Source organism: Rhinatrema bivittatum, chromosome 9, assembly GCF_901001135.1.
Source record: "Rhinatrema bivittatum chromosome 9, aRhiBiv1.1, whole genome shotgun sequence".
Classification (NCBI taxonomy): domain Eukaryota; kingdom Metazoa; phylum Chordata; class Amphibia; order Gymnophiona; family Rhinatrematidae; genus Rhinatrema; species Rhinatrema bivittatum.
The window spans coordinates 199,314,485-199,326,882 of record NC_042623.1 but is presented as its reverse complement, the minus strand read 5'-3'; the positions used below and the strand labels follow the sequence as shown (position 1 = coordinate 199,326,882).

The window sequence follows — 12,398 nt, the reverse complement described above, 5'->3', positions numbered from 1 at the left end:
CCATCCTCCAAACCACAAAAATAAAAGGTCCCCCTTCTGGGCACCTCCAACCTCCCCCTCCTCCTCTCTTCGACCCCCTTCTCTCCCCAATCCATGAGTCTCTTAGAGGCAGGAGCGATCTTGTCATTCCTGCCCTGCAGTTTCGGGTTTTCAAAATAGCTGCTGGCCAGCCTAGGGCTGGCGCCATTATGTTGTATGGCCATACGGCGATTCTGCTGCATAACACAATGGTGCTGGCCTTGGGTTCACCGGCAGCCATTTTGAAAGCTTGGACCTGCAGGGCTGGAGCAACTCAAGGTCTCTCCTGCTCCTGAAAGACCTGTGAATAATTGCTGTGAATGGACTTAAAAGGGGTGGGGGGAGCTGGAGGGGGGTCTCTTTTGTTTTTCCTGGTTTGATGGGCAGAAGGGAGGGGACAGGTTTCAGTTTTATTTTTCCTGGAGGGGTGGTTTTTATTTTGTCTGATATGTTTTGTTCTAGTTATAAGAAACAAAATGAAAGCAGCAACAAAAAGAATAAAAGAAAAGCAATTTTTTTTCAGTGTGTACCCCTAGAATAAACCAAACAACTGAAAAATGCTAACACATTTCCAAAGTAAATACTGAAGTGGAATATATGGTACCAGTTGATCCTTCTGTTGATAGCTGCTATGTTGCTGCCTAAAATCCACAAATCTGGAAACCTTGACAGGCCAATCATATCTGGTAGTGGTACACTCTCAGCGAAAACATCCTGACTAATAGAGGGGATTCTTAAACTCAATATAAACAGAAACAGTTTCATGGAGGACACCATAGATTTTCTGAACAGGTTAAAAAAAAACAAAAAACAAGCAGCTACTACCTCACACTTTCCTGGTCCCAATGGATTTATGTTATTTATTTAAAAATCTTTTACGTACCACCTCCAAATCATAGTCTAGTAAGGTTTACCATGGATGTAGAATCACTATACAGCGATATTCCCCAGCCATATGGCATAACTACATGTTAAGCACCAGATAAAAACGAGTCAACCCCAACCAAGGATTCAGAAGTAAATAAAAATTAGCCAAGTTTCCAAAAACACTTTATTTTTTAAAACAAGGTCAGTTTTCTTTTATGCATAAGGACAATTGATATGTTATAAATATATGATGACAAAGGACCTTGATACAAGCAAGCATCAAGCCAATGTAATATGGTCTTTTCTCAGCTCCTCATTTCATGCTTCAAGATAGTAAATATAATCATTGGTCCACAGTTCATAATGTCTCCTTTTTTTCAGGTATGTGTATATATATATATATATATATTAAGAAGTGTAACCAGGAGACAGCCCATTTTCTTACAGGCTCAAGAATTCAAATTATTTCTTATAATAATAAAGCACACAGGACACAAAACTGGAATAATTATAGGCCGCAGCTTTATTAGCAATAAATAAATAAATAAATAAATATACATATATATCCGAGCCAAGTTTAGCCCAACAAATAATTTTCATCCTACAGCCACTTGCCATGTTACTAACAGGCTGATACAGAAAAACGCGCGGGAGAGCTGGCAAGCGTCCAGGCCACTCTCCTGGGTGCGCAATTCAGGAGGGTAGCCTATGCAAATTAGGGCCCGCGGTAAAAGGAGGCGCTAGGGACACTAGCGCGTACCCTAGCGCCTCCTTTTTGACAGGAGCTGTCAGCGGGTTTGACAGCCGACGCTCAATTTTTCCGGCGTCTGTTCTCAAATCCGCTGACAGCCACGGGTTCAGAAAATGGACGCCGGCATAATTGAGCGTCTGTCTTCCGAGCCGCGGGCCGATTTTTAATTTAATTTAATTTTTTTTTAATTTTTACTTTTTTTTTTTTTTTTTACTTTTGGGGCCTCCGACTTAATAGCGCTATGATATTAAGTCAGAGGGTGTATAGAAAAGCAGTTTTTTTTTTTTTGCTTTTCTGTACACTTCCCCGGCGCTGGCAGAAATTAACGCCTACCTTTGGGCAGGCGTTAATTTCTGAAAGTAAAATGTGCGGCTTGTAAAGCTTTGGCTGCACATTTTGCTTTCTGTATTGCGCGGGAATAACTAATATGGCCATCAACATGCATTTGCATGTTGCGGGCGCTATTAGTTTCGGGGGGGGGGGTTGGACGCACGTTTTCGACGCGCTATTACCCGTTACTGTATAAGGGGTAAAGCTAGCGCGTCAAAAACGCGCGTCCAAACCCGGCTAACAGTGCGCTCCACCGGAGCGCACTGTACTGTATCGGCCTGTAAATAGCTTAAAGCCAATCAGCCAATTAACACTCCCCTCTACTTTTCAAGGGCCATGAACCCTTCAAGCCCATACCGCTAGCTAGGAATCTGGGCTCAATTAATTCCTTCAGCTCCCAGCGGTACTTGGGCCACCCTTGCCCTTACTCCCCCAGCTGGGCAGGTGACATGAGGACGAGCAATAAGTAATTAGCTTAATAAAAGCCTTGGCTCAGGTAACCCACCACAGGCACAGGCAAATAATTTTTACTCTGTGCCACCAGCCTCCCCCCCCCCCCCCCCCCAACTAAACTGCAGGCTATAAAAATAATTGCCCAATGACTTGTTCAAAAGCTTCCTGAATATCATTTAGAAACAAGTCCAATCCAACATCTGATAAATTAATATCTCTCCACAATAAAAACCCACATGCTCAGAATCAGGCCTCACTTGCCTTCACCCATAAGCTTAAACCCATTTTCCAATTTGCCTATTAATCCTTTGGCCCTTTGGACCACCTTTTCTGATCCCTATAACAACATCTTGGTATTATACCAAACCAGCAAAGTATCATCCCTGAAAGTAAGTCAAATAAAATACTAAAATCTTTTTTATTGGCTCTAATTAATTGCTTTACAATCCAATGACCCAAGTCATTTCCCCCCAAATGCACAAACAATACATTTGGTTTCTACATACTCGCTATATAATGTTTTAACATAGGTAGTAATTGAAACAACAACATTCCCCGATTCCCCAACCAATACAATGATGCTCCCGAAGGTGCCAAATCAAGATGTCTGCCAAGTGGCCGATGCACTGCTCCCAACCCTGCCCCAATGCACATAGGAATGACCAATAAGCCAAATGGGAGGATCTGGATTGCCATGCATCTGAAAAAGAAATAATAAATCATATTACACATTAAATCCCTTAAATATAAGAAATATAAGCCCCAGATCTTCAATGTCCAAGCCACATATTTACTGGGACAGACAACCTTAATCACAAGTATCTACTTTAATTCAAAAGGAATGACTACTGTAATATACAGCATCCAGCCCTAATTTATTTAAAGTTCTCCTTAAAATGGCAAGGAACTGAAAACATGACAGCAAAGTACCATCCTGATGCAACAAAAATATAACCCCCCTATATCAGGTCTCATCCTGAAATATCTCCAACAATTTGACACAGGACATGTTACCACCTTTTCAATCCTATGCAATATTAGCTCCTCACTCACCTTTGCCTTGTTGATCTGTTTTAGATCTGTGAACCCATAATTTCAAACAGTCATGAGAAATTAGAACATTCTTATACAATAAAATATTACCAATTCTCCAATCCGAAATGCTCCAAAAAAATGCCAAACAAAAGGCTGAACGAAATACTTACTTCAAAATCATCTATACATGTTCTTGCTAATATGTACCATAAACCTTCTAAAACGTCATGGGGTAGATTTTATAAAAGTACGCGCGGGCGTACTTTTGTTTGTGCACCAGGCGCAAACAAAAGTACGCTGGATTTGATAAGATACGCGCGTATCTTATAAAATCCGGGGTTGGCGCGCGCAAGGGGGTGCACATTTGTGCAACCTGCGCGTGCCAAGCCCAGTGCACGCTGCCTGTTCCCTCCGAGGCCGCTCTGAAATCGGAGCGGCCTCGGAGGGAACTTTCCTTCCCCACTTCCCCTCCCTAACCCACCCCCCCGGCCCTATCTAAAACCCCCCCCCCCACCTTTGTTGGCAGATTTACACCTGCTTTCCGCAGGTGTAAATCTGTGCGTGTCAGCGGGCTGCTGGTGCACCATCACCTGACCCGGGGGCTGGTCCGGAGGCCTCGACCACGCCCCCGGGCCTGCCCCCAAAACGCCGCGTCACTCGCAGCCCGCCCCCGAAACGCCACTTCACTCGCGGCCCGCCCCCGAAATGCCACGTCACTTGCGGCACGCCCCTGACACGCCCCTCCATGCAAGCCCCGGGACTTACGCGCGTCCCGGGGCTTGTGCGTGCCGCCGAGCCTATGCAAAATAGGCTCGGCGTGTGCAGGGGGGGTTTGGGGTAGGTTTTCGGGGGGTACGCGCGTATCGTACGCCCGTACCCCTTTGAAAATCTACCCCCATGTGTAATAAACTGTCTCCCATCCTTATACCATTAGACTTAGCCCAATCAATATTTTCTTAAAGGCAAAACTTGCTTCAGGATTACCCCACCCACTAGACTTATTTAAAAAAACCAATTGTAAATCCTGAAATATGCCCAACCACCATCCCTTTTGAATAATTTGATCCCTAGCAAATAACACATATCTTATCATCCATTCATCTTTAATAGGTGCCTCATTCCATCCCCATTGCTGTAGGAAATCCTTTATTTTTAGGTATCTACTGCAAAATGCTGCCCAAATCACTAATGCAACCGATCTGCAAAGTAACTCCCACGCTGCTGTATTCCAGGGTTCCATAAATAATCCAGGATTGCTGTACCTTCCAAGTCCACCCCAAGCACTAACATCCTGAATGCAGACCACTTCAAACAAGAAAGAGAATCAGCAATTTTGTTATAACCCAGAACATGTTTTGCCTGAATAGTAATATTGTATCTCCAACAACCTAATACTAATTCTCTCATTAAAGCTAACACCATCGGACATCTAGCAGAGTATCTATTAATGACCTCCCCACTGCTCAATTATCACATCAGAATACAACTTTTCTATTCTTAATTAAATGTGGCCAAGCAACAACTGCCATTGCTATTGGAAACAATTCTAAAAATGTAATATTTCTGGTAATTCCAGCCTTCCTCCATTCCTCAGGCCATGATGCTGCACACCATGATCCCCTACAGTATAAACCAATACCCTCAGCCGCATCTGAATACAGTTCAAGATTGTTGTTAGACAAAGCTTCAGCCTGCCACGCAGAAACACCTTTGAATTTTCTCAAAAACGTTCTCCATACTATCAAAGCCTCCCTTAAAACTCATATAATTCTAATAAAATGATGCTTCTTAACCACCCCAGACACAGATGCAAACAACCTCCTTAAAAATGTCTTTCCCATTGTATATATTTTAATGTAACCTTTTTAAAACCAGATGCCTCTTCCACCATAGCACACATCTTCTGCACCTTTTCTTCTGGTAAGCAAGACATCATTTCCACCATATCTATCTCAATTTCTAAAAAGGTTATAATTCACACAGGCCCTTCTGTTTTCTCATGTGCCAGAGGAATACCAAAATCTTCTTCCACTGACATAAAATACTGAAGTAATCGCTCACAAGCATTTGTACCATCAGGTCCTACAAATAAAAAGTCATCTAAATAAAGTGCTATATTCTTCAATCCAGACAATTGCCTCGTAACCCAATGAACAAGTGAACTAAAAGCCTCAAAATACAAGCACGAAATAGAACAACCCATAGGTAAACATTTATCAAAATATTATGGACCTTGAAAATGAAAATCCAATAAAGGAAACATATAAAGAACATATAAAACATATAAAAAACAATAAAGGAAACCAGCACTTATTCAGGCTCATTTCTAATGAAATGAGCCTGAATAAGGAACAAACTTAAGACTTGGTTATTCAAGCAAGCTTTTCCGGACACAACCCAATGACACAATTCAATGACTCCTAAAACACCATGCCTCTTGTATATAACATTTATTTTGTATACTATATTTAAATTGTATATTGTTTAACCATTTCTATTCTCTCCTCTCTTCTTCCTTCTCCAAGTTCGGCTACCCTTGTTAAATGTAACTGTATCTTCGGTCACCTCAGTTCTAGTTTTTATGTACATAATGCACTCCTGTTCTTTGTAAACCAGCAAGATATGTTTTCATGATTGCCGGTATTTAAAAACTCTAAATAAATAAATAAATAAATAAAATGATGGGTGCACCGACAATAATCTGAAGCCCAATTCAATATCTACTTTGGCCATCAATGACCGCATACCACATCTAGGCATCAAAGCACGTGCACTATCAAAAGATGCGTATTGCACTGAACACAAATCCCTAAGAATAAAGTCATTAATTGTCCCCCTACTGGATAGGACAACATGTATTAATCGAAATTTACCTTGCTCTTTTTTTGGTGTAACATCTAAAGGAGAAAGAAACATAGCTGGAAGGGCCTGTACTCAAAAGAACCAACTGTATGTCCCAAACCTTTCCCTCTCCAGTTTCTTCAACACAACCTCGTGCAGTCTATGCACCGATATTGAATTGGTTACCTGATTATTAACAATAGTCACACCAAAAGGAATAACAAAACTTAAATCAGAACCTTTTGCCAATAATTTAGCATCTTTCTTTTTCCCATATTTCACTAACTGAGGTCTCATAACTTGAACCTTGATCACAATAGGTGCACATTGGAAAACCCCCCACCTCACTTATTCTGAGATCCCATATTCACCTGTCCTCGTTTACTGCATTTTGATGCAGGGTGATTGGCTACACAGATTGCGCGTACATGTTGAAATTTACAATCTGAGAATGGGCACATGTATCTATTGAATTTCCAACAAATTTCCTGACCTCCAGCCTGCACTCCCGCAGTACTTGCTGTACTTGCTCCACTCCGAAATGGCTTACCATCACCAAAAGACATTCCCACCCATTGCTTTTCCACTCATTAATCCTACTTACCCTTGACTCCCGTGCGTCATATGCAGCAACCATAGATTTAACATCCTGTGTCCCCCAAGTCATATATTTATTCTCTTCCATTTTATCTCTAAATTTTTCTTCATAATTTAACCTTGCCAACCTTCAATTTTTTGATAAGCTAACATAGGATCATACAGTGCCGGCTCATGTCTACCATTTAAACATTAGCCAAGCACAAAAATGCTTTCATCCAATTAATTGTATTTCTTGGTACCCTTCTTTCTTTTTTAAATTCCTCCTTTCTCCTCTTCTTTTCATTCTCTCTCTTCTTACGTCCTTCTAATAATTTGAATATATCAATTTATTTACGTCTCCATATTTTCTTTCCTAACAATCTAGGAACTGATTCCCACAGTTCTGTTAACGTCACCAATGCAAGCGTCCCCTCTCAGAACTCCCTGTACCACACTACTGCTGCATTGAAGCTACACGCCCCTCTCCACTTGAAGAGGATGATGTACTTGAAAATGAACTAGTAGAAGAATAGGAACTAAGAGACTTCCTATGCTTTTTCTTCTTGTCTTGTCTTGTCTTGTTGAGACAACTCAACAGAAACTGCTTGTGGCACAGATTCCTAAAACCAACCTGAATTCCCATTTCTGCTAGAATTTCTATCAGCCGCTGTCATGGAAACTCCCTGAATAATGTTAACATCTGTCTGACTGGCTGCTGTGGAAGTACTTGGACGACACTCCTGTTCTTGCCTTGCACCTTCATTATTAATTTGCGTTTCGGCTCCTCCATATCATTCTGAATACCCCGCGCCTGTTCCATCTGTGATCTCTGTTCATTCTGAAAAACAGGAATATCCTACTCTCCCTACCTCTCTTCTTTGACCACGCTGTCTTGACTGCTGTAATCTTGAAACCTTAAATCATCTCCACATCTTTGCAAAATTTCATCTACCTCAGAAATTCCTTCTCTTTCATACCCTCCACTAGGTACCAGAAAACTTCTATTATTACCACTCTGCATTCTACGTCTGCCTTGCTTTCGTGCCAATACCGCATGACCTCTATTCCCCCAATTTTCTTGCATCAACTGCAACTCTTTATAACCACTTATATCCTTTCCCCAACTAAACTACCCCTTCCAACACCTGATACTTTATTTCCTGTTCTCCCACTAGTACTATAGACCCTCTTTTCTGAGCCCCCTTACACTCTTCTTCCACTTTTATTAATAACCTGAATTCTCCCTGACCCATCAAACATTGAATTAATGCAGAGCCATGTCTAACCCCTTCAGTAAATCCAGTATCCTGCACCGCTGTTGCTAACTGCACATCCCAAATCATGTGATAATCTGAATCAACACACATGACCTGTCCCCCTCTGACCCTACCCAAAAAGATTAACGTTCTTTCGGACTCCGCCTCCCATACTAGCCCCGCTTAGATTGCTTTCATTTCTACACTTCTTTTGAGTCTCCTCAGTTCAGCTACACCCCCACTGTTTAATCGCAGCACTATGTCCTAATAATGCTGGTGCACTAGCTCGCCCTCACTCCAACCGCGCGCTCCCAACTGCCACTGTTCCTGCCACCTCTTCAGCTGTTAGTACCAGCATTCTCACTTCCTTAACCCCGCCTCATATCGCTTCCCGCTCCGTCCTTGAACCCGACCTACATAAACTTACTGCTTTCTTGTTCCCTCAGTCTAATGAATGATATGAATCCTCAATTTCGCTGCTTGTTCCTGTCAAAGGACCAGCATAATTTACTTCACACCTTCTTACAACCCTGACGAACTGAACAGCAGCAATGTAAAAAATTGCTGCTCTGCCTTACAACTTGAAAATAGGTAAGTACAACCTCTTTATTTAATTACACATTTTTTAAAAATATTCACCACAAATTCACCACACAACAGCCTACCCACACCAAGGCACAAATAACCTACAGCACTGCCTTTTCTTCTTGTCGCCCAGCCCCAACCCAACATTCCATCTTAAGTTCAACCAATCAGATTTGATCTACAAAAACAGGTCTTCCCCGGTACACTGTTATGTTCGTCAAGCAGTATGCGTTGTTTGACTTTCCTATATATTTATGCAAATAAACTAATTGTACTTCCCTTATGTAGCAACATATGGGTCATTTCCAAATAGCCAATAATTATATGTTGCATATTTCTAAAGTCATTCACCCTGGAGCACCAATACACTCTGGATACTATTACAAAATTCATTAAATTCATCCTACTTCAATAATGACATCTGTCTGCAGATCATGGGTACTGCTATGGGTACCAGGAGTTGATTAGAAAGGCTTAGTTACCCATTGACTAAACTCTCTCAGAATGCTCCATGCACTTTCCGGTTTGCTTTGAAGGAAGAACAACCCCTGAGGAAAGACAAAGTCTAAAACATGGCCTCGTTGGGAGAATGAAAAGATAAGTGTTTTGCAATTAAGGATCATAATGTCTGGGACTACAATTTCTGGGAATGAAGGAACATCATGTTTGGAATATGCTCAATATAAGAATGGTATAATAAGAGCTCGGGTATATTGGAATAGTTAACAAATGGAAGAATATAGTGTAGCAGCAAACAAGATATGCTGTTCTTTTTCTTTTAAAAAAAAAAAAAAAATTAAAATTAAGGGTTTTTTGGATTAAAGGATTTTCTATTAAAACATAGGAAGGTGGTTGGCAGGTTAATGATTTTAAAATATTTAATATTGGTGGGTTGCCAATTTATAATGTACTAAAGATGAAACCACGATCCCTTTCAAAACAATTTTTTTATTTGCAGATTTAGAGATTGGACATTTTGCTAATAAAAGTATTTCCTAAATACAATATAAGTATATAAAGTGCTTAAACTGTTCAAGGTGATTTTTTTCTTTTTTTCAATGACATTTATGATGCCAGACTGGACCTTACAAATATAGATATATTCATATGATTTTGACTAACAGGAAAAAAACAGTTTTACAATTCTCTGAGTGCTTTCCATCTTTCAGTCAATGAGGGACCATATCTCTTCAAGTGCTACACTAGCTGCTAGTTCAATCGAGAGTCACATATAAGATTGCTTACACAAGATGTTAACACTCAATTCCTGCGAATCTACAATCCAACATGTGTGCTCCGATGCTCTGAGGGTTTATTAGCAATCCCCAACATGAAACATGCTAGATTCATGGAGACATGGAATTGGGCTTTCTCAGTGGCAGCTCCAGAAATATGGAATTCTCTGCTATTTGAGTTGTGGATGGAAGGCCGTTCCAAAATGTTCAACGTATTCTATCAGGCCTTTTCCCTTTGAGCATGTAACATTAGTTATGCATTTTACTGTGATTGTTTGTTTCTTGTTCACCCATTGGGCCATTGATACTTGGCAGTATCAAAATTTTAATAAATAAAATAAAAATCAGATTTAAAATAGCTTCTTCCATGAAATAGTCTAACTGTTGGATATCATAGTTGCAATCAACAATGACCAATTAGAAACATTTATATACAGAGGACCAACTGAGAGGTGCAGCTATTTTCATGGTTCTAGCATCCACCTTTTACATATTAAAAGGACCATTTTATCTCAGCCAAGCTACACGGTGTTACCTTTTGTGCTCTGACCCAAAACACAGAGACCAAAACATCTCAAAGTCCTAACTGAATCTTTCAAACAAAAGTCTACAATAAAAATTTGTGAAGATTACATCTTCACTTAAAATGTTCAGGACAAACCTACTGCAGTACAAAGAAAAGAACATACAAATGCAGCACAAAAAAACCCCCAGAAAAATCATAAAAGACTCACAGCCACTACTCCTAGAGGACAAATAACTAAAAATAAATATTCCCTGTTCCTCTAGTAGTAGCTTTCCAGCAACTAGTAAGAAACAAGCTTCAAACAAACTTTGAAAGAAGAAAATGCTACAAAAGCCTGCAAGTCGCCATATTGCAAAGGATGGTAGCAAATTTCACAGAGCCCCACAGTTACCTACCTGAAGAGTGTGATTGTTTTAACTCCTAATATTTTATGTTTCTGGATAGTTCTCAATTCCCTTTTGGTATCATGATCATTAGTTCATTGAGGCAGTGGTCTATTCATAAAAAATGCTTACCCATGCAAATAGAAGTGTTGTCTTGCTCTTCTTTGAAATATGCAATCTTATGTCTTTGTGGGACATTACTCTTTAACTTAATGGCTTATTCCACCAATGTAGCATCCCTTTTCATATTTTCTGCATTAAGTAGTATACATACTGAATTAGAAGAGAAGGATTAATAAAGTCCCCTTAGGTTGAATGTCTTACGCATGTGAGTAACTGTGGTGGAGATTTTAACTCATTACCAGACCTAATTCTGTTGTGCTTCTGTCACCTTATCACTCTGCTAACCATCAAACACATCACCCCATATCCCTTTCACACCATCATTGTAATATAATCTGTGGTTAACTTGTATGTTCAGGAAAGTCATCCTTTTTTTTTTACCTGCTGATTTTGTTTTGACCTGATGAAGTGAGTGTAGTTCCCAAAAACTACTCCAGAAATGTATTAAGTTAATCCAATAAAAAGGTATCACCTTATGTAGTTTATTAACTTTTATTTCCATTGGGTAGTTGTGTGGAAGAACGAGCATAGATAATTGAAACATCTCATTGTTTATTTCCTGAAAATTGCTTTAAAGTGCTATATAAAACAATCCTTGATTCTTTTTTTTTTTTTTTCAGGTTCACTGAATTATTTAGTTATGTAGCAAAAAACAGTCAAGAAGATGTGTTTTATGAGGATGATATTTGGCCTGGGGATGATGAGAATGGGTGAGTAGTATTTGTGATACCTCTAAATCGTGTATGGCTGTTTACCAAGTACAAAAGACTCCTCATGTGAAAAAGTATCAGTCCACAGAGAGTTAAGTTAATGGTCTGGTTTTATTGTGTTTTGCAGTAGTGCTGTCATTTATGTTTAAATTTATTTTATTCAGCAAATGTGATATAGTAGAAAATAAGTCAAAGGAGGAGTGAACTCTGCACCTCACAGACTCATACACAGAAAAAGATAAACATTTGTTGTCAGAGGAAATTCGCTTCCCACCCCCCCCTATAGTCCTCTACATCCCACAAGAGGTCATTACTGGTAACTGTAATTTCTATCTCATAATTCATTCTTATTCAACAAGAACAGACATATTATTTAGAATCAAACTTCTGGCTCGCGGAGATAATGACTGCAGACAAGAGTCCCAAATCCACAAAAATAATTTGTGTTTCCTTGTTAAGTCCATTTGTTCTAAACATGGGGTTTAGTTGGACCGTTGGATGATCAAGAGGTTAAAGGGGCACTTAGAGATAAGGCGATTGTAGAAAGATTAAACAATTTCTTTGCTTCAGTGTTTACTGAAGAGGATATTGGAGAGATACCTCTTCCGGAGAAGGTTTTTGTGGGTGATGATTCAGATAAACTGAACCAAATCACGATGAACCTGGAAGATGTGGTAGGCTGATTGACAAACTGAAGAGTAGTAAA

General features: G+C 39.9%; 1 protein-coding gene across 2 annotated transcripts in view; it reads left to right on the top strand.

The window, feature by feature from the left end:
* The window catches only part of XRN1 (5'-3' exoribonuclease 1), a 205,025-nt gene that overhangs the window by 117,277 nt on the left and 75,350 nt on the right, over nt 1–12,398 (top strand). For both annotated transcript variants that reach the window (XM_029615082.1, XM_029615083.1), the window contains one exon: nt 11,603–11,692. In XM_029615082.1, the coding sequence (XP_029470942.1) occupies nt 11,603–11,692 (90 nt within the window). The remainder of the gene's footprint in view (nt 1–11,602; nt 11,693–12,398) is intronic.